This window comes from Rhinolophus sinicus, linkage group LG03 (genome assembly GCF_036562045.2).
Source record: "Rhinolophus sinicus isolate RSC01 linkage group LG03, ASM3656204v1, whole genome shotgun sequence".
In the NCBI taxonomy this organism is placed as follows: Eukaryota; Metazoa; Chordata; class Mammalia; order Chiroptera; family Rhinolophidae; genus Rhinolophus; species Rhinolophus sinicus.
Window position 1 is genome coordinate 29,856,005 of NC_133753.1, and position 23,073 is coordinate 29,879,077.

The window sequence follows — 23,073 nt, forward strand, 5'->3', positions numbered from 1 at the left end:
GTAAAGTTCTCTTTCTGCAAAACTAGATTCTCATCAAAACAGACACATGTGACAACGTAAGAGGAACAAGAAATAGGTGAGGCAAAAGATGTGGAATGAGTGGAAGAACTGCTGAGGAGAAAGAAAAAAACAAAAACAGCTCCTTTCTATTTTAATTATTATAAGACGTTGCCTTTTGTCATCTCATACCACCCTCAGATTTAAAATTAGGGGTCAACTGGGAAAGAAGAAAATGAGTAATACTTCCTAAAAGAAAGAAATCCAATCTATCTGTTGTCTTGAGTGAGATAAACCTAACTAAATAGAAGTTCCTAGTAAAGATGAGAGAAAAATATATACACACATAAGTGTTTGGAGGCTACGACATGCTGCAGCTAGAATTAAATAACTTGCTCTCTACAGTTTTGCTTGTGTAAAGATTGATTTTAAAGCTACTAACTTCTCACTTTATGATGAAGCTTTTTATTCATCATCTGTAACCTAATAGTCCTTCATTATTCACATATGAAATGAATATCAGGTTTTGTTTTATGCCTCCAGAAATTTATCTATCTCTGTTTTCAATTTGTTAAAAGGGGTAATGATATTTGTTCTCCTGCTTATAAAACTAAAGTTTAACACTACATATACAGTATTTTTAGTTAACTAAAAGGATGTCACAACATTTATAATGCTAGTATTATAACATTATACATCACATAAATTTATAATGCTCCAAAAAAGCTCTTATTTCATATTTATTACATTAGAGACCTAAACATGAATACTATTATTTAGCTATATAACTCAATAATAGAAGAAATATCCACATTAGAAGTTATCTATGGTGACTTTCTTACAGAACACCTACATTTTCTATTTAAATGGCTAACATATTCCTGTATTACATAATATAGAAGACATATTTTATTCTCTTCTTGTAAGTGAAGATATAATAGACACAAAAATAAATTCTATGATTAATCCAAAGCCACAGAGTAAATCAACAGAAAACTCCAGAACTACTTGTGGGAATTCAGGACTGTAGACCAATTCTGAGCTTAATCTATTATTATGTGCTTTCAGTTTATAAGGCAATATACCCTATAAGGACATAGGAAGGATCTCTGTACTCTGTTTAAATACTCTGTTTAAATAGAAAATGCTCAATATCATTCCTAACACACAGCAAGTGCTTAACAAGTGTTGGGTACTATTATTTGTACTAAAGCACAGACCTAAAGTCACCAATATTGTAGAAGTTGCAGTTACAGACTAGAGTCAAAGCAATTATGAAAACTGAACAGTTCTATCAGAAACAGTATAGAAGCTATGAGTATGTCTGTTTTGAATGTATATGAACTACAAGATGTTTGAAGAATGCAACATGACAGGAACAATCTTGAAAACCTAATAAAGATTTATCAAGAAGTAGCAGTTTGGAGACACCAATTACCAGGACTACAGCCTTGGACATTATCATGAAGCCTCTAAAGTAGATTGGGAATAAAAAGAACTAACAGCACCTCCTGGATATATGCATTCACCTAAGTCCAATAGAAAACAGCAATGTAATTATGTACCTAAGCAAAGATGAAAAAATATAAGTAAGTGTTCATAACCACTTGTGGGAAATAAATTCTTCAAATTGGTAACTCAAATAAGTTTATATCATTTTTTAAATTTCCATAACAAACATATACTAAAAACTAAAGCTATAAAAAACAACAGTAGTCTAGGCCTTTTCTCTTGTCAGGATGGGAATTAGACTCAGGGTGGTGTAAAATTGGGGAACAAGAAGAGGTAATGTTCCATTCAACTCAAGTTAATGCTCTGCTGCTCACATTAGAGGGTCTTACCACAGTCATTTTAAATAAACCATTATTATACTTTACAGTATAATAATGCAACAGTCTCTACAAATATAAGAAGGGATTTAAAAATTCAGTGAGCTATCATCTAGAAGAAATATAAAAGAACACATTATTTATTAAATAAAATTGACATATTAGATCAAAGAAAATCTTTACCTTTATTATATTAGAAATTTCTTAACAAAGGACTTAAAAATCATCTAAGGCCTAATTTTTAAAAACTGTTTTAAAAAGAGGTGCAGTTATCCTTTGCCACTGAAAAAGGTAAAACTGCAGGATTGCAAAAGATCATAAAAATTAAAAAAATTTAAATTACAGTTCTTATACATACTCTAATTTGAAAACTAAAAGAAATATTTTATTCTGTAACTATGAGATTCTTCCAAGGAATCATCATCATCATCATCATCATCATCATCAACACACACACACATGTACACGCATACACACACACACACAATTTTATGGTTTGAAATTTGGGGCTGATAATTCAGAATCAAGATCTGTAATTTAAGATCTGAAGACCCCAGAGTCTTTCAGAACATCCAGACTATGGTGTTTAAAATAAGGTAGTTCACTATCCAAAAAAAGCCTATGTTACCTTCAAGTTTGAGATTTAAAAGAAGTCAAAATAGAGCTCATCCTTGAACAACAAAAAAAGTTGCACTTCATAAAACTAAGGATAATGTACATGCATGTATGTGCACATACGCACACATACCCTAGGATTGGGACTGAATTCTTCACGGCTATAGGCAACTGAAAAGCTGCTTTGTTAGGGCAGCTGGTGGGAATGGGGAGAAAGACGCTGGCTGAATGTACTGGCACTCAACAAATCCCATCACCTTGTCAGAATGGGTGGAAATGGACATCCCTACTAATACACACACGCAAATATACACATGCACTTCTGAGGCTGCTCATTTATAGCATTACCCCTTTCAATGCTACCTTGATGTTCATTTTAGCTCAATGATATGCTCCAGAAATTGTACCTTTAAGTGCGGCTCAGTATATGCAAGAGCCAAACCAAATTCACAAGAATCAACCAACAAAGGATATCTAAAAATCCAGGTTTAGAAAACAAAACTGAAAGATTTGATAACCTGCAATATTATTTTAGATAATTATGAACAGTGTTAACTCAGGTCCTGTCTTCACATAATAAAAATGAAGTATCCAAGAACAGAGGGTGCCCAAAGCCGGAATATTAAGTGAGGCAGATGGAAACTGACATTTTGCTCAACACTGCAATAGGAAGGGCAGAATTCTATACCTAACCAAGTTTGCCTCTAGGGAAAGAACAGAAAACAAATAGGTGGGGATATGGAGAATGGCAAAACTAGATTCTGTCATGTGCTGGTTTCCCAGAGGAGTTTTTTCTCTTCTTCTTTCTTCTATTAACACAAATTGCCCAGAAGCTATCAGACTTTGGTAATTTTCTCTGAATGAATAATTTTCATATACCACCGTTTCGGCAAACTTTCTATTTTTAAAAGCTTTTTCTATTATAAAATGATGAATCTATTTAAGGAATATTTTCCTTAATCTTCCTGACCTGTCTCTGATAGGAGTAATGACAAGAAAACATAAAAGAGAAACAGCAGTTATTTCAAAAGGAAGGGATCAGAAAAAAAAGAATAAAATTATTACAGTATTCATTTCCAGCATCTCAAAATAAATCTGGTCTAAACCAATTAGGGAAAATGTATACCTACTCTTAATGTTATTCACAAAAATGTTCTTGTGTTATTCAGATGGGTAGGTCAGAAAACTAAATAAATGATATAGTAATTAATAGAAATCCCAAACAATGTGTTAAAAGCACTAAAGATTATTTAAAGCAAAGGACAAATGGCTCGTTATCATAACTGAAAAGTAACCTCACACTTACTCAGGTGTTACCTCAGAGCAATATGAGACACTTATAATGTTTTAAATCCAATATGACATATTCTGGGCACAAATCTTTAAAGATAAAAGGACACTTTTTTTGGTTAAACTATGGATAACTATGACATACGGCTCAAAAATTAGTGAGTTTTTGATCTTGACATATTAAGATCATTCTATGGATTGCACTCAAAATTTTCGTTTTTCAATTAAGTGGAACAGTTACATTATTGTGAGAGGCAAAATAATGTGAGAGAAGCAAAACTTTTAATACATTATTTTTATATTAAAATGTACTACTTTTATTATGTGATAGAAAATTTTAAAAACTTGCTCCCCAAAACATCAAAGTGAGAAGGCAGGTAGCATTAGAAAAATTGAAAGTATTGAATCCATTAGAAAGAGAAAATAAGATAATACTTAGATATTTAACTCATTTAAAAAATATAGTTATTTTATTTAAATATTAGTAAATAAAGTCAAACATGATTACTAGGTTTAAAGCATCTAAGATACTTAGGAACTATCAATTCTTCTCTGTATCTAAATCAAAATATTACATTAAGGTAAAAAAATTTTATAACTTTTAATATAAACCACAAATGTAATGGGTGTATGGTATCCTAAGATTTGATATTATTATTGTCCTGAACTAATGAAAATGGTCTAAGTGTTCTCTATCCAAAATTTTAGAACAAGTTTCTGTATTATCTTGTGAACCTCAAAGTAAACGCTTCACACATGTATATCACAAAATTAAAAAAAAAAAAAACCTGTACAGAATAATTTCCAATATAACTGTTTCAATATTTTGAATACTTTATTATTCTGTTTTATTTCAATGTTGTTTAAAAGCCTGATGTCATTCCTATATAGTGATCTGTCTTTTCTCTCTAGTTACTTTTAAGATCATTGCCTTTTCTCCATTCTCTCCTTTTAGAGTTTTGATGTCATGTGTTTTGGACTTTATCATTTCTTTCTCTGTATCTTATGTCAACCTCATATTTCCACTAAATCATAGCTCTATGTAATTTTTCCAATATGAGGTAATTTTCTCAGATATATACTTCAGTATACTAATTCTCTCTGGTCTACATCACTGATTTTTAAATGTTAACTTATGAGTATTTTCTCATTTCTAACAGTCCCATTTCCCCCCAAATTTCCTCATTCATAAATGATGGTCTCTTGTTATGTCTTTATCTTTATTAGTCTTTGTTCTTTTGGACATTTTACCATAGGCATGTAAACCATATATCCTGGCTTGCCAGGGACAGTTTGATATATTTCTGTTGTGCCTGCATTCTGTGTGGTTTAGTATTTCGCCTAAAAAAAGTTCCCCAGTATGAACAGTAAGTGATAACAGTCACCTAGTTCTTAGAGGTCCTATAGTTGGTATTTGACAGTTCTATTTATTTTCAGTCCATCTATTAAATAATGGTTTTGCTGACTTACTAGTGGTTGGTGAGTTTTTGGTAGTGCATTCATTACTTGATCTAAATCTGTTGGAAGTATGTCTGAACTAAACTGGGGAAAATTTCTTTTAGAAAACATTTATTTCTGCTTCTACTTTTAGCTATAACGCACCACTGACTGGTTCCACTTCAGCCTCCCACAAAGGTCTCATAGTCTCAGTGAGTCCCCGGCTTAACTTTATACACTGCTGCTTGTGAAAGGAGAAGTGTCTCACCAGCAGTGCTGCTGCAGGCATCTGTCCTCAGGACATCTTCTGTCTCTCCCAAGTCCTGGCTTCCCATAGTTCTGGCTCTTGTTCCCTGATGCTCTGACCTCCAACTAATGGTATGTTTTGGGAGAGAGTGAATATAAAGCTGACAGTATATGTCCTTTTATAGGTTATGTTTCATAGAATATGTCCTTTTACTGGGTCAAGGTTTCCTACAGTGGGAAGACTTTTCAAGTACCAAATCAACAATTACTTCAGGCCATAGACTATTTGTAAACTGCTTTATTCCCCTATGAAATGGATATCTTTTATATCATTACTCTGAAATTTTTGACACATTGCAGACTGCCCTATATAGAGATGGTACCAATTTATCATCCAAACAACAATGCACTTTTACCCAAACCTTACCAATTTCAGGCAATCTGTTTTAAATAGTTATTTCACTGATGTGTACAAAGTACTAGATAGAATATTTTTAAAATTTAGATTTCTTTCCAGTTACAATGAGTACATATTTAACAGCAAATTGCATCTTTCCCTTTGCAAATTACCTGTATATATGTGTATATTTTGCCTACTATTCTATATTGATACATGTGTTCTTCCTATTGAATTATTAGAAAACTTTATATATTGAAAATATTAAACTGTTGGGAGTTAAATCTATTACAAATACTAATTTTTAACTTTGACATTTGTAGCAATTTTTGCTTAGCTGATAGTTCCATTAAGAGGTTTCAAATGCTTATAGAGGGAGTTCTATCAATATTTTTGCTGTTTTGTAGGTTTCATGTCTCATCTAGAAAGGTTTCTCTTACCTAGAGATCATAAGCACAATCTATTAATTTTTAAATCATAAACTTATAGTGTTTTGTACTTAAATATTTAATCCATCTGTAGTTTAATTTTGTGTTGCATGATCAATCTTCACCAAAATAGACAGTCAATTTTCTCAATGCCTTTTACTGAACAATTCTTCTTTCCTCCAATGTCTTGCAATGTCACATTTATAATATATTAAATTACATTTTTATACGTATATTAATGAAATATCATTTGGTTGGATTTATCTCTCAGTTTGTTTTCGTGTAATGTACCGAATATTTTAATTTATGTGCCTTATGATTTAATATCTGACCAAGTAAGACCCTCTCATTTTACTTAAGAAAAAAAGTCACTAGCTATTTTCATACATCTGTTCTTTTAAAATGACATTTAGAATCAACTTGGTATATTCCACTAAATATCAATTGGGAATTATACCACATTTATCAATTTTAGGTAAATTGACAATTTCACAAAAACGTCTGCATCTAAGAACATGGCATGATTTCCTAATCATTCAAGCTATATTTTATGTCCTTTAGTAAAGTTTTCTTTATTTAGAGCTGGCAAATTTCTTGAGTTTATTCTTAAGTATTCTGAAGCTTCTTTTTTCTCCTATTGCAAATGAGGTACTTTTCCATTATGTTTTCTCGTAGGTTGTTTGTAATATGAGTCTATAATTTTTTATAAAATACTCTTGTATTCAGCCACCATGCTGAACTCTGTTTGATTCTAATACTTTTTCAATTGATCCTTCTGGGTTTTCTAGGTGAATAATCGTATTTATAAATAAAGGGTTTACAACTTAAAAAAAGTTATTAAAAAAAGTTGATGGCAGTGCTCTGTTATCACATGCTAACTGCACTCATTCTCTAGGTCATGAAGAGACAACTAGTTTAACCACTGTCTCAACTAGCAATCAGTAAATCTTTGAAGTGATATTACTGCCTGGTGACTATGAAGAACTTTTTGACTCACTACCTTTATTCTTAAGGAATGCAATCGCAAACAATCGTCCCACCTACAGATATCAACTGGGAACTCTATTAATTCTACTTCAACAACTTCTTTCTTAGTCATACAGATGCAATATTTTACTCCTTTCCTCCTTTCTTCTCTCAACTCTTGCTATTAGCATATACACATGCACACACATACCTCTCTCTCTCATTTTTCCTTCATGAGCTGAAAACAACCTTATCCGGGACTATTTCTGGTCAAGATGGCAGAGTTGGTAAATGCTGTGTGCTTGCCTCCTCTCATAACCATATCAAACTTATAAATAAACTACTGAACAATCATCACTGAGAATCTCTTGAAGTCTATCTGAACAGAAGCCCTCAATTAAGGATATACAAAAGAAGCCACCTCGAGACGGGTAGGAGGGGTGAAGACAAGGAACAGACTCGTCCCATTCCCACATGTGGCAGTTAAAAATCAGGAGGGATATTTTGGCTGTGGAGGTCCCGCCTGGGGAGCAAGGAGTCCCAGGCCCACATCAGGTTCCCCGCCCAGGGTGGGAAGATAAGTCCCCATAAATTCTAGCTGTGAAAACCAGCAGGGATTGTGGCTGAGTGAGACAAAGGGCAAGTGGAGTCCCAGGTGTTCCTCTTAAACGGCCCATTCATGGATCTACTAACTGAGGGAGTCACTGGCTCTGAGCTCCAGCGCTGAGGCAGCAGCTAGAAAGTCACCAGCGATGCACAGGGAGGAACTGAATTGTCTGCCTCAGGATGAAGGCTATTTTCTAGCAGCTTTTTCCCAGACATAAGTGCTGGCAGAAACCATTGTTTCTTCATTGAGCCCTTCCTCGACCCAGCTTCTAGATGTAGGCAGGTGCCATATATGAGTCATTATAAATCTAGCTAACACTGTTTTCCCTGTCCTGGTGATTCCCTGAGATCCTACCTCACCTAAGTAGCAGGCCCACCCATGCCACTTCCAGTGGCTTTTCATACAAACTGCCTGTCTTGGCTCATGCTGAGGATTTCCTAGAATCTCTTAAAGGTTCACAAACCCCAAACAAGCAGCATCTGGCCTCAGTATGTCCTCTACCCCTTTCTAAGCATTCCCATGCCCAGCAACTAGCCTCAGTTCACAGCTTAGCCTCTTGCAGGTACCACCAAGGCCAGCACAAGTGGCAATCACCTGCAGATCACTTTGTAGCTCATACTAAGTGGCCCCAGGCAGGGATGACTGTGGCCTGGAACATGGCCCCTCCCAAAAGGCCCCAGAATCAACACACCAGGTAGCTAGTTTCAGACCACAGCAGAGCACGAAACAACCACATCCATAAAAGACACACCCAAAAAGCAGACTTGGCAGGCACGAGAGCCCTGCTAAAGTGAATCCTGCCCTGTAGGGTCAGTCCCTGCACAACAACTCCTCCACTGTAGTCACCGCTGGTCCTCACAACCCATCAGCCTGAGAGTCTATCCTTCCCACTGATGTACAAACAGAAACCAAAGCTCAACTACAACAGGAGGGCACACACAACCCACACAAGAGACACACCTGGAGCACCTGGTTCAGATGACCAGGAAGATTGCATCACTGGGCCTCATACAACACCTATTATATAAGGTGACTCTACCAAGATCCGGAGACCAGGAAGATTGCATCACTGGGCCTCATACAACACCTATTATATAAGGTGACTCTACAAGAAGTGGAGTACAGCATAAGGAATAGAGACAGTAGAAATGTAATGGCTGTGTGCGATGTCAGAGGGGTAGTAGATTGGGGGAGGGGGTTATCACCTTGTGAGGGGTATAAATGTCTATTACATTGTTTTGTACACCTGAAACTAATAATAAGGAAGGAAGGAAGGAAGGAAGGAAGGAAGGAAGGAAGGAAGGAAGGAAGAGGCAGATATACAAAAAAAGAAGAAGAAATAATGATGGAAAATTTCCCTAACACAGTGAAGAAAATAGACATACAAGCCCAGGAGCACAGAGAGTCCCAAATAAGATAAACTTAAGAGGCCCACATCAAAACACATCATATTTAAAATGCCAAAGTTAAAGACAAAGACAGAATCTTAAAAGCAGCAAGAGAAAAGCAATTAGTTACCTACAAGGGAGCTCCCCTAAGACTGTCAGCTGATTTCTCAACAGAAACTTTGTAGGCCAAGAGGGATTGGCACGAAATATTGAAAGGGATGAAAAGCAAGACCTACAACAAAGATTACTCTACCCAGGAAGGCTATCATTTAAAATCAAAGGACAGATAAAGAGCTTCCAGAGCAGAAAAAGCTAAAGGAGTTTATCACCACCAAACCAGTACAACAAAATGTTAGAGGGACTTCTTTAAGAAGAAGAAGAAGAGGGGTGACTCATTGGCTCACTTGGTTAAAGCACAGCGCTCGTAACACCAACGTCGCCGGTTCGATTCTCACATGGGCCAGTGAGCTGCGCCCTCTACAACTAGAGTGAAAACAATAGCTTAACTTGGAGCTGAGCTTCACCCTCCATAACTAGACTGAAAACAACTTGACTTGGAGCTGATGGTTCCTGGAAAAACACTCTGTTCCCCAATATTCCCCAATAAAAAATTTTAAAAAAAGAAGAAAAAGATAAAAAATACAAATAATAAAACGGCAATAACTAGATATCTATCAACAATTGCTTTAATTGTTAATGGATTAAACGCTCCAATCAAAAGATATAGGTTGGCTGAATAGATAAGAAAACAAAACCCTTACACACACTGTCTACAAGAGACACACACAGATTGAAAGTAAAGGGATGGAAAAAACTATTTCATGAAAATGGAAACGGAAAAAAAAAAAAAAGCTAGGGTATCAATACTTATACCAGACAAAACAGACTTTAAATGAAAGGCTATAACAAGACACAAAGTGGGACCGAGTAATCCCACTTCTGGGTATTTTCCGAAGAAACCCAAAACACTACTTCAAAGGGACATGTGCATCCATATGTTCATTGCAGTATTATTTACAATAGCCAAGATATGGAGACAACCTGAGTGTCCACCAACAGATGAATGGATAAAGAAGAAGTGATACATATATAATACAATGGAATATTACTCAGCCATAAATAAGAATGAAATCTTGCCATCTGCAACAACATGGATGGACCTAGAGAGTATTGTGCTGAGTGAAGTCAGAAAAAGACAACTATCATATGGTTTCAGTTATATGTGGAATCTAAAGAATAAGATAAACGAACAAACAAAACAGAAACATATAGATACAGAGAACACTTTGATGGCTGCCAGATGGGAGGGGCGTTGGGGGGAAGAGTGAAGGAGGAGAAGGGATTAAGAGGTACTAATTGGTAATTGCAAAACAGTCATGGGGATGTAAAGTGTAGCATAGGGAATATAGTCAATTACATTTAATAACTATATATGTTGTCATATGGATACTAAATTTATCGGGGTGATCACTTTGCCAGTTATACAAACGTCTAATCACTCTGTTGTACACCTGAAACTAATATAATACTGTATGTCAACTGTAATTGAAAAATAATTATTAAAAAAATGAAAATAAAGGGCCAATGCCATTAGCCTCAGTCTAGACTGATACCAATTCCCTATAGATTCTCCATAAAGATTTTCATCAATTTATTCATTTTCAACTAATGAGACCTATTTTTATACAAGTTTGAACACTAAATATAAATTTGGACATTATTTGAATTTAATTTTAATTACCGACATCAAATTCTATTTTTTTTCTTCATTGCTCACATTTTTTATTTCAGTAACACACAGAGGCCTTTGATGGCTGGCTCGGAAAACTACCCTCTGCAATCTCCACAGCCAGTTAGTCAAAAAGTGCCATAATTCTATCCTGAGAGAATCACTATCCCTTTTTATCTTCACCTGAATTTAGGTTCTCAGCATCTGCTGTTTGAATATTCCAATAACCCCCTGATTGTTGTTATAGCTAAGTTTTTTTCATTCAACCCATTCTCTATTCTGCTGTCAAGGTGGTCTTTCTAAAATTCAAATCTCATTAAATTCATTGCTGTTTAACATCTTTCAAAAATAAATACTCATTTCCTACTAGAAAAATATCCAAATGCTTTTTATATAACAGAGAGCTTCCATCATTTGACTTGACCTACCTGTCTAGATTCTCTACCACTTCCCTTCAAAATTCATTCTGCAGCCAGACTAACTTACTGGTATGATTTCAGCCATGATGCCTTTACTGTAGAATTGATAAATTCTTTACAGTAGATTAATAAATATTGGCATAGTCCTACAATGGACTACTACTAGATTGATGCAAAAGTAATTGTGGTTTAAAAGGTTAAAAAAAAAAAATTACGAAAACCTCAATTACTTTTGCACCAACCTAATAAAAATGAGGATTTCTCAATTGCTGCACTATTAATATTTTGGATCAGAGAATTCTTTGTTGTAGGAACTGTCCAGTACATTGTAGGATGTTTAGAAACATCCCTATCCTCTACTCACATGACGTCAGTAGCACCCCTCCAGTTGTGACAACCAAAAACACCACTAGGCATTGCCAAATGTCCCCTGGGGATCAAAAATACCCATGATTGAGAACTACTTACATAAGTGAATGTTTCTGTGGAAAAATACAAGCCAAGTGTTAAACAATTCTCTTAGCAAAGAACTTTGGGCTTGAAATGGTTTGCATGTTAGGGGAGACTAAAAAATGGGCTCTTTTGAACAGTGGAGAGGAAAATAAGCTCTACTTATCAGAAAAAGTTTATAAAATACTTTAAATGTTGATAATCGAATGCAAGTCACATTAATTGCATGCTAGAATACTGTTTTCCTTGGAATTCCTGTCCAGAAAAATGATTTGTGCAAAATAATTTGTAAACAGATTATATATTTGGTATTTTAAAAAATGACCGCTGATAGTAGCTTTCTGTATTCAATGTCCTACTTATAAATTATTTTCCAAGGTTTGTATCTATGAACAAGCCATTCATTCTAAAAATATTAAGGTTCAGTTATTTTCTGTCCATAAAGTATTTAACATGAACATTCCATAATAGTTAGAAAATAAACTATTCTGCATCAGCTACTAAAAACTGGCATAAGTAGCTTGTTAGAAAATCGTGTGTTTGTATTTTATTAACTGCATGCCTTTGATTCAGTGTTTTGAGCTTGACCTCTGTTGCAAGAGAGTGAATAATGAAATAATTGAGTACTATTACATTAATGGAGTCTGAGAAAAGAGAAAATGAATTGGTGTATGTATCAAAATGATATAGTCAAAATATAAATATGACTCTGCCAAAAGTACTTCCTGACAAGCAATTCCTTACTTGAAATTCTCTTTGTAATTAGCATCAGTCTTTAAGAACAGGCTACTGAGCAGAAAGAAAACTGAACAAAGAAAGCAGGCAGGTTATAAAAGAAGAAACAAAACTGTTCAAATATAAGAAATATGATTAATCTCATTATTAGTCTACAATAGGCCAATAAAGGCACATTTTATCCTATCGAAGTCTTAAGATTAAAAATGACAATGGATATACACTCATAAACTGGTAATACGAATATATAAATTTGTATATATATTCTAGAGGGCAATTTTGATTGTTATTCTACTTTAACGAAAATTTCTAAAGTGATAACCAGAGAGGTACATGACAATTCACATAAAGAAAATGTTTATAATATGAAATAAGAAAGAACCTAAATAATTAATGACAGAGAAATTACTTATAGCTTGTTTATACTCTGTAGTGATTAACATGTCCCTTTTTTTTGGCACAACAGTTATTACATGGAAAAAGCTTAATTTATATGAAAAAGTGATTAGGAGTCAGGATTCTGGAGTAAAACTATCTATTTCAAATTCTAGTTTTGGGTTTAACTGATTTAATTTTTCTAAATGCAACTTTCTTATCTGTTAAATGGTACCTATTGTGTAGGTTTGTTGTGAAGATGAAATAAGATCAAATAAAATGCTTATCACAATACCTATCACAAAATAAGTATATAATAAATTTTAGTAGCTATGGTAACAATTGAGATGATGTTATTAAGAAACCCAAACCTGTATATATGATGGGCTCCCAATTGTACAAATTAATCAGTTAGTCCTAGCCAATAATTATGTGCAGAAATTATTGGTTTTTATTTACTTCATAAATAAATCTACATTCATAAAAAAAGGAATTTTTTAAAGCTATTAATAAAAGGCAAGACACACAGCAAAAAATCTTTTTCTTCTCCTAAATGAACATATACTTTCTGGTTAAAATCTCATCTTTAATACTATGTCGCAATAAAAGGTCACCACTTTATGCTCTTATTGAATACCTATGGTACACTAGCTGCTGTGATCCTAATATTCCAATACTAAACCAGAAACTATGGGAATCTGAAGACAGATTTTGTTCTTAATAAAATAGGGGCTTTCTGCAGATGGTCTTAAGTTTTATTTTTAAATTACTAATCATCATGCGAAGCAGAATATCTCAAAAGGCTTTGCCTTTTACCCCTCTAACAAGATCGATTTTATTTTTGACCAGAAGGCATTGAATTAGAAATGAGAAAATAATTTAACTTAAAAGAGATATTTTCTTTCAGAATATTTGCTTAAGATCTCTATAATGGGATTATTACCTTTTATTACAAAGTAAGTATGTACACATCTACTACTGTAACATGGCTATGAACAACAACAAAAAAGACTCCTGAACATCTGAGATGTTTTTATGCTGATGATGTGAACAGTGAATACTCTCTATTTCTTCATAGTACTAAATATTATAACAAATCTAAAAGCACTGAGAGATAAATACAGAAAGTTTGAGAGTGCTTTGTACTTTATAAACATCCAAATGTCTAACAAGTGCATTTTTCATGTAAAGATTTCGATTTTCCTGAAATTAAAGACTGTTAAATATATGAGTTTATAAAGGAGCTTTGAACTAAATAGTTTCCGTATCTGAGCAATTAGCTTTCCCTTAATGATCTCTCTCACTCACTCTTGTGCCACAGGTGTAATCTGTGGGTTTTTTCCAGCCACACTATGATACTTGATGGTAGGAGGGCAAAGGGGAGAAAAAAAGATTAGAGGATATAGACACTGGTTATTAGTGCCTGTTATTGTCAATGTGTATATTCAAAACCAAAGGAGTGAAACTGCCACCACAAAATGTTCAAGCAAAGAAGTTGCATCTTCCTTTGCAAGGTCCTGAATATGTTCTACTGTTCTTCAGGAGAGAAAGGGAACAAAAGAACAAGAAAAATTAGATGACAACCTGTTTGTTTGGAGTAGTTGCCTATAAAGGATCTCACTATTGCAAGGAAATTTAGAGGATTTTCTTGTTATTAAATATAAAAAGGACTTGAAGACTAATAAGAGAGAGATAGAGACATTGCCTTTTCAGGTACCTTTCACACAAAAAAGAAACACATTAAACAACTCTATTTTCAATTTAGCATTCCTCAAAATAAAAATGGGATTTTAGAGGGCCGGCCCGGTGGCTCAGGCGGTTAGAGCTCCATGCTCCTAACTCAGAAGGCTGCCAGTTCAATCCCTCGAGTCCCGCAAGGAATGGAGGGCATCGCCCCCTCCAACTAAGATTGAACACGGCACCTTGAGCTGAGCTTCTGCTGAGCTCCCAGATGGCTCAGTTGGTTGGAGCGTGTCCTCTCAACCACAAGGTTGCCGGTTTGACTCCTGGAAGGGATGGTGGGCTGCACCCCCTACAACTAGCAATGGCAACTGGACCTGGAGCTGAGCTGCAAAAGGACAACAACTTGAAGCTGAACAGCACCCTCCACAACTAAGATTGAAAGGATAACAACTTAACTTGGAAAAAAAAAAAGTCCTGGAAGTACACACTGTTCCCCAATAAAGTCCTGTTCCCCTTCCCCAATAAAAACCTTAAACAAAAAATGTTTTTCAGAATGAATACAAGTGAAGCAAAATCTTTAAAAGTTATTCATTATTGTTAAAAAACAAGTTATATCTGGATGTAATTTCTTTTTTAGTGCTTTTCTCCTGACACGAGAACTTTGATCTTTACATAGCTGTGCTGTTAAAATAAATAACTTTAGTAGGATGGGAGGAAAAATAGGTTACTAAAACATGTTTTAAGTGTAACACTTTAAAGAGATTGCTTTAAAAAAAGAATCAGTGTGAAACACTGAACAATAAGAATGAAGCTAATTGCTGTCAAGTAGGAAGGCACACATCAATTTCAGGAGGACAAATAAATTCCTAGTTCAAATGACTAATTAACCAAGTCCATAATAAGAACTAATGCATATGACTGAACTTCATGACACACCAGGAATTCAAGTGAGAGCTTTAGTTGATAGTGAGGATAAATTAAATTCCCAAACATTTTCAGTATTAGTATGTAGCTATACTTCTGGGGTGGATTCCCATATTGTGCATTTAATTACATTCAAGAACAACCTACTAACTAACCATTAGTTATCGACTTATCTCTAGTCATTCTCTACTCTTCCACTATAAAACTAACAACCTTGGTTTTAGGTAATACTGTTTATTAACAGCTACCAATGAAATCACTAATCTGTCACTAAATGCTCTAGGTTTTAAAATTAAAGAGATTCTTATTGGCATTTAAACTATTACCAGAATCCTTCAGCTGTAATGAGGCATTAATATAGAAGGACATTCTTATTTCTGAATCAATGATGCTTAGAAGAGGTAAAAGGATTTCCTTATACACAATTCTTTTCCTTATATACAATTACTCTGACTTTGAACATTTTTTCCTGAAGAATTAGAAGAAAATAAAATTTTGCAGATGATATTAGAAATGCATTTATTGTTAAATGCCCTTTTCCCTTTATTGGAACGTAAGCTCCTTGAGAGGAAAGCCTTATCTTTGGGTCACACACACCTAAGAGACTACATGGCATAGAGCAGCTTTTTTAAATAGGCTCTGACAGAATTATTTGAGGTAATGTATTAACTTCTTTCCTATGCAGGTAGAATAGTACAAGTTTATGTACCACCAGGGGAAAACTGAGAAGATAACCACTGAAATAATTTTCTGTGTTTGACAGTATAGATGAGGAACCTTAGCTGAGAAAGGCTGGATAGAGTATGTAAAATCACCGAAAACTTGAGTTAAGAAGTGAAAACATTATCAACTAATGAATTGAAGTCTTCTTTCTTGTCTATTATTACTGCATATTTAACTACTCCAGTCTTAAACTCCTTGAAGACAAAGACCAATTCTTTCCAACTTAACTCCTCTAGGGTTTAGGATACTATGCTACCCAGTTCAACTTAACAAACATTGTGTTTTACCAGTGGATTAAAACACACACATGTATGAACACATTGTGTGAACCATATTCCTAACCTACTGACATGTAATCTCTGGCGGTTGGGCCCAGGAATATTTTTAGAAAAATCTCTATAGGTAGAAGGCGGGATATCCAGGATTGTGGACCACTGAATTGTTGGTTCCCACTGTTGGTTCCTCTAAATACAACCTGGTTGCCTCATCTCAATCCCAGTATCTTCATTAAACTTTGCCTTTCAAATGCCTACTTCTTCCCTTCTTTAAAAGTCTGCATATTCCATTTCAAAGACATGCCATCATTCTGTCCTGAAGTTGGTATAGGTTTTTAATTCAACTTCCTTCAGAATTATTTTTGCTGTTCTTTAACCATCGAGCATCTATGTTATTTCACTTAATTTTCCCTTTTGTTCTTAGAATGTAGGGTCTTGTAAATCTCTCTTGGCCTTCTGCATCCTTTCTAAAAGTTTGTAATTTCTTCTGCTCCTAATACAATATCTTGGACTTACCCATCTATCATGTTAATTATTTAGTTTCATTTACATCTTTGCTATTAATTTCCTTGTAGACAAAAATATTAAAAACTTGGAGTCCACTTTTAGTTAAATATACAAAATAATGGAAAGAAAAACAAATACTTGCATGCCAATGTCCATAGCAGCATTATTCATAATAGCCAAAAGATGGAAACAATTCAAGTGTCCAAATGAATGGATAAACAAATTGTGGTATATACATAAAATGGAATATTAGACTTAAAAAGGAATGAAGTTCTGATACATGCTACAATATCAATGAACCTTGAAAATATTATGTTAAGTAAAATAAGTCAGACACAGAAGGACAAAAATTGTATGATTTCACTTATATGAGGTACCTATAATAGGCAAATTCAGAGGCAGAAAGTAAAATAGAGGTTACCAGGGGCTTGGAGACGAAGGAATGGGGAATTATTGTTTAATGGGTACAGAGTTTCTGTTGAGATGACAAAAAAGGTCTGGAAACAGATAGCGGTGATGGTTGTACAAAACTGTGAATATACTAATGCCACTGAATTGTACACTTAAAAATGGTATATTTTATGTTTATTTTACCATAATAATAAAAATCTACTGAAATGATTTTCTTGACTTTCCTAGAGCAGCCTTTTTCTTCATACTAATTTATCTCTATTGTTAGAGGAAAATAAATAAATTTTTAAAACACTGTCCACGCCGGTTTTTATATTCCTTAAATTTATCACTTTCATTTTAACCTTTACTTTTCCCCTTTCATTTTTAGTAAAAATAAAATAGAATTTAATATGGATACTCAGCATTTTCCACACTTCAAGCACAATGTTGTGGATACGTACACACATAGATACTTCAAATTTACACACACACACACACACACACCCCACTTTAAATCTCCTTAGACTCTTAAAATTGTTTGCAAATTTCACCAAAATTCACTTCTTCTTTGATCTTGTCTTTCATTTAATTATCAGTGACTAAGACAAGCTTTTTATTCCAAGTACTTTTTAGATGCCAAGTACTTAGCAAATAATGGAAAAATGTCAATTTAAAAGTTTACCCACACACAAGAAAAAATAGCCTAAAAAGAGGGAAAGATAATACATCAAAAGAATCTCTAAAGAACTGATATTACATAAATTATGGGGCAGCTGAGAAATGATAATCTCAAAGGAAAAAAACGGAGTGACTTTAATTATAACTACAAAGAACTACAACTAAATTTATTATTTTTAGAGATGATACTTTTAAGTTTTAAATAAAATTGGTAGGAGTAATTTGTCCTGATAAAGCCCTGGAAAAATCAGGGAAATAAATTAGGGAATAAATTTAGCATATGGAGAATTATTGAAAGACCCCATACAGAAGGAACAAAAGTATATAACATATGATGTGAAAAGGCAACTGAAGCAAAGATGATAAATGATTAGGAAAAAAAATCAATTCCTAAATAAAGAGAAAATGTGGATTTGTATAAAAAAAGCAGAAAGGATGGGTAGTAGTGAGTTTAAAAGTCAGTTTAGGAGTAAACTGGACTGGACTGTTAAATAGTGAAGTATTTTTTTACTTCTAAGATATGTTTGGACACTATGTAGGCAACACTTTTCTTGGAAATAAAATCTGATCAGGGTTACAAGACAACAGAGGAACAATGCCAGTGATTTATCAGATGGAGAGAAGTATAAAGAAGGCAATATGGACCAATCAGCAAGTTGAAAGGCTGAGTACATAGATGAATGCAATATCTTAAGGTAATTAATGGGGCAACCATGTGCAGCAAATAGTTAGAGGAGACAGTAACCAAGCAAACTCAGTCAGCAGTCCAACTTAGTGGCACAAAGCAAGTAGAGAGAGGTAGCAGAAGTGCTAAACAATCTGAACCTACTTGTAATATTACAGGCATAGATTGGGCAGGGCAAGATCAGGCAGGCAGATAGCATAGCACTTGGAAGGTTCGTGGTGGAGGAGTATGGTAGAAGAGCCAAAAGACAATGCTGGGCAGTCTAAAATGCTACAACAGCAGATGGATAGGGCAGTACCAGGCCATTTGCTGATAGACAAAGCACCGGTGAGTGAAGAATGCAAATCAATCAGCAGATGAGTAAAGTGGGGCAAAAAGTAGAGAAAAAAATCAAAAGCAGTCAAAGCAGGAAGACAGAATAGCAGAAAAGCAATGACAGATTATCAGAAGCAGTTGGTTAGGGTAGTGAAAAGCTATCAGCAGGAGAACAAAACACCATTCAGGAAACAATGACACTGCGAGTGAAGCAGGCTCCTGAATTTGGTGTCTTCCATCTAGGAAACAGTCACTGATAAACTGCATATGAGAATCCACAAGAGAATAGCACACAAATGGAAATAGCAGATGGATCTGAACTCTACTGCCCAGGGATACAGAATGACCCTAGAACATAGATGCATAACGATCCACAAGAAAATTAAACAGATGAGAAAAATGGGTCCAAGCATTTTTTATGATGATAAAAAAACCAAAACACTAAAATATATTAATCTGGAAATGATTGGCTGGGATTGAAGTCTTCGCTTACCCCTTTCTGGAGCCCACAAAATGGGAATGTTGGGAATTTCTGCAGCAGAAAAACAGAAGAGAAAAGGGATTTCTGACTCCCAGTTTGAGGAAAGCAGGTCAAATTTAGGGCTGTATGAACTGGTTCGGGGAAATAAGAACCAGCCTGAACCTTCTCCCTTCCTCAGAATCAAGCCATTTCTGAGGTTTGGGAAAGGTTTACAAAGCCCTCACCCCATCATTTCCCACAACCTCCCCTTTCACACTTACCTCCAGTGCAAACAGTTTCCAGCAAGGAGGTACTTGGGAAAATTCACTCCTATATTTACACCATGGCAAAACTTGAGGATAGCTAACTAATGGTACTTCCTGTGTAGGTCAGGTTTCTGATTCAGTGGGATCCCTTCCGGTGGGAGCAGAGGCGGTAGGTTACTAGAAACTACCTACCTCTTTCAAAGTGGATGAGAAAGGAAACAGGGGCAGTAATACCAATAAATAAATAGTAATACTAATAAATACCTTGGTGATGTCATCAATTGTCATGGATTTTAATTCCATTAAGATGCTGATGACTCTAAAAAATAATATCTCTAGCCTAGACTTCTCTGAACGGCAGATGCACATATCTAACTGCCAACTTAACATCTCTGCTTAGGTATCTTAGCCAGCTCAGGTTTCCATGACCAAAGGAAAACTCTTGATCTTCCTCCTCAAACCTCCTTTTCCCACAGTCTTCTTCATTTCAGTCAATGGCAACTCCATCCTTCCAACTGCCCAAGTCGAAATCCCGGGTCTTGTACTTGACTTCTCTCTTTCTCTTATTCCATCTCCTTCCTCTAACTTTAAAGTATATCAATAATGTATTTCTCACTACTTCTACCTCTAACACTAAGTCACTGTAATTTTTCACCTGGATTAACTCAATGGCCTTGCAAATGGTTTCCCTGTTAAAATATAAGTCAGCTCATGCAACACCTCTGCTCAAAATTCTCCATTCTACTAATGGTGACATACAGGTTCTATTTGATCCATGGATTATTTTCTCTCCTCCTTTAGGTGCTTGCTCAAATGTCACCCTATCACTGAAGCCTTCCTTGGTGGCCTTATTTAGAATTACAATTCTCATTCCCACCTGTATTACCTATCCATCTTCCCTGGTTTATTTTTATCCATAGTACATATCACCATCTCTAATTCTACACATTTTACTTGTTTACTTAGATTTGGGTCACCCCACTAAAATGTAAATTCCACAGAGGCAGAGACTTTTGCCTTCTTTGTTAATTGCTGTATCTCCAATATCTTGAACAGTGCCTGGCATACACACAGTAGGCATTCAGGACATATTTGAACCTTGAAGTATTAATTTCCAGTGGAGCATTTCCTTTCTCTGTCTTAAATTCTCAGAGCATTCTTCTGAGAGCTCACATACTGTATTTTGCCATGTATAATGGTGCACTTTTTTGTCCAAAATTGTGAGGGAAAAAAAAAGAATACGCATTACACATGGGTAGTACTAATTACATATCTATGTAAATGCTTTTAACTTTTTAATTTATGCTTGAATTAAAAGTGTAACTCAAGAAATCAATAACAATATGCATATGCAAAATAACGCCCTGGAATATGATAATCAGTTTGGTTGAACTTACAACAAACTTGGAACGATGAAAAGTTCTTGGCCTTCTATGATGGGTAAATATGATAAATTTGTTATCGGTACATAAAATTTCTTGTACCTTGTATCTGTTCTAGTATTTTGTAATTATTTGTTACATAAAATTTCTTGTACCATGTTAAAAAATAAATGCTAAAATTCCTTTATAATACAAAAAACAAGTACCTAAATGTGAACAAATAAAAATTTGAATTAAAAAATGAAAATGAAAGGTTTTTTTCCCTGAAAGCTCGGGCCAAAAACGTGGGTGTGCATTATACACTGGAGCACATTATACATGGTAAAATATGGTACTACAAGTTTTTTATTAAAAGAGCAGATGTTGGTACACTATAGGTAGGAGAGGAAAGTACTAAAATAGTGGCTGGAAACCATAGCCAATGGGACAAATCGTGCCTGCTGCCTGGTTTTTTGCATGACCTGTAATCTAAGAGTGATCTTTACATTTTTTAATGATTGGGAAAAAAAAACAAAAGAAAAATTTATTTCATGACATGTGAAATCCAATTTTGATGTCTATAAATAAAGTTCTATTGGGGCACAACAAAGCCCATTCATTTATATCCTCTCGTGGTGGTTTTTATGCTATCGGACTGGCAGAGGTGAGTAGTAATGGTAGACACTACATAGCCTAAAATATTTCTTATCTAGACCTCTAATGAATAAGTTTGCTGACCTGTCCTAAAGTATTTTTTGTTTAGAAGGCAGAGTCATAACTAAAGTTTGAACGATAAACTGGAGCATTATTGTGAATACTGTTGCTGTTGTTGCTCAAGATACACCTATGAGGGAAGGTGCATTTATATTAGGGTTTGCTCTCAATGTTATATGAAAGCAGTCCTCTCATTTATCTAAATGTTAATTAATACTGATGGTGACATTCACTCATCTGTCTACCACACAGAGCAAGCCCATCTTAATGGACAGGGTACAATATAGGTAAGTCTTGAAAATGGCAAAAAGGGAGGAAATGAAAAAGGAAAGTAAATAGGACCCACAAATAGAACTTATATCAAAGTATCACATAATTAAACAAACCTCTAAATACCCTGTTTAATAATACCCTGTGGGAAACTGGTGTCATGTGAATCTTTTGAACCTCATCAATGAGGTTATACTAATGTAACCTCATGACAATGGGGGTCTCATATACAATGTAGTCTTGAATCATAGTAAACAAGAGACACATTATAATGAGACTCCATTATATTTATACAGTATTCAAAACTGACAGCTGTCTTCATGGTTCAAATGCCTACATTTTGTAGAAAAGCATTTTAAAAATTTGCAAAATCCTACTCAAAATCACCTCTTAATCAAACTGACTTATCTTCTTGGTACATAAAGTTTTATCCTGAGAATTATTACATGAAAGGATATATCATATGCTGCAATCAAAATTATGGAAAGGGATGAAGAAGGTGAGGGGAAAACACATGTAAATTACCCCATTGACATCTATCACTATAATGCTATCTTTAAGCATCATAGAGTAGTATAATTTATTTCCTCTATTATCAATTGGTCTGTCCAGCCCCATCAACTGCTTCTTCTGCATTGTTGCCTTTGACTTTTGGTCTCTGTTTCTTTCAGTGAAACTGACAACAGTTCATTTTTAGACCCCATACTTCCAACAGGTTTATTGCTTCTTTCTTCTCTGCAACTTTTGAAAGAACTTGGCTTCTCCCTGTAAATTCTCATCTGTGTGGTCTGTCATTAATGATTATCTGAAATGGTTACTCCCTCCACTGGATGTCCGTCCTCCATTCTTTAATAGCAGCCATGTTCTTTCCAAGTTCCAATAGGAGGAAATAACACTTGTAAAATGATTAG

At 34.7% G+C, this 23,073-nt stretch overlaps 1 protein-coding gene across 33 annotated transcripts in view; it reads right to left on the reverse strand.

The window, feature by feature from the left end:
* GPHN (gephyrin) overlaps positions 1–23,073 on the reverse strand; it is a 428,300-nt gene that overhangs the window by 223,206 nt on the left and 182,021 nt on the right. For 19 of the 33 annotated variants that reach the window (XM_074327335.1, XM_074327330.1, XM_074327334.1 and 16 more), the window contains exon 5: positions 19,585–19,623. The exons of the other annotated variants lie outside the window; for them this stretch is intronic. In XM_074327335.1, coding sequence (XP_074183436.1) covers positions 19,585–19,623 — 39 coding nt within the window. The remainder of the gene's footprint in view (positions 1–19,584; positions 19,624–23,073) is intronic. 33 annotated transcript variants of the gene reach the window in all.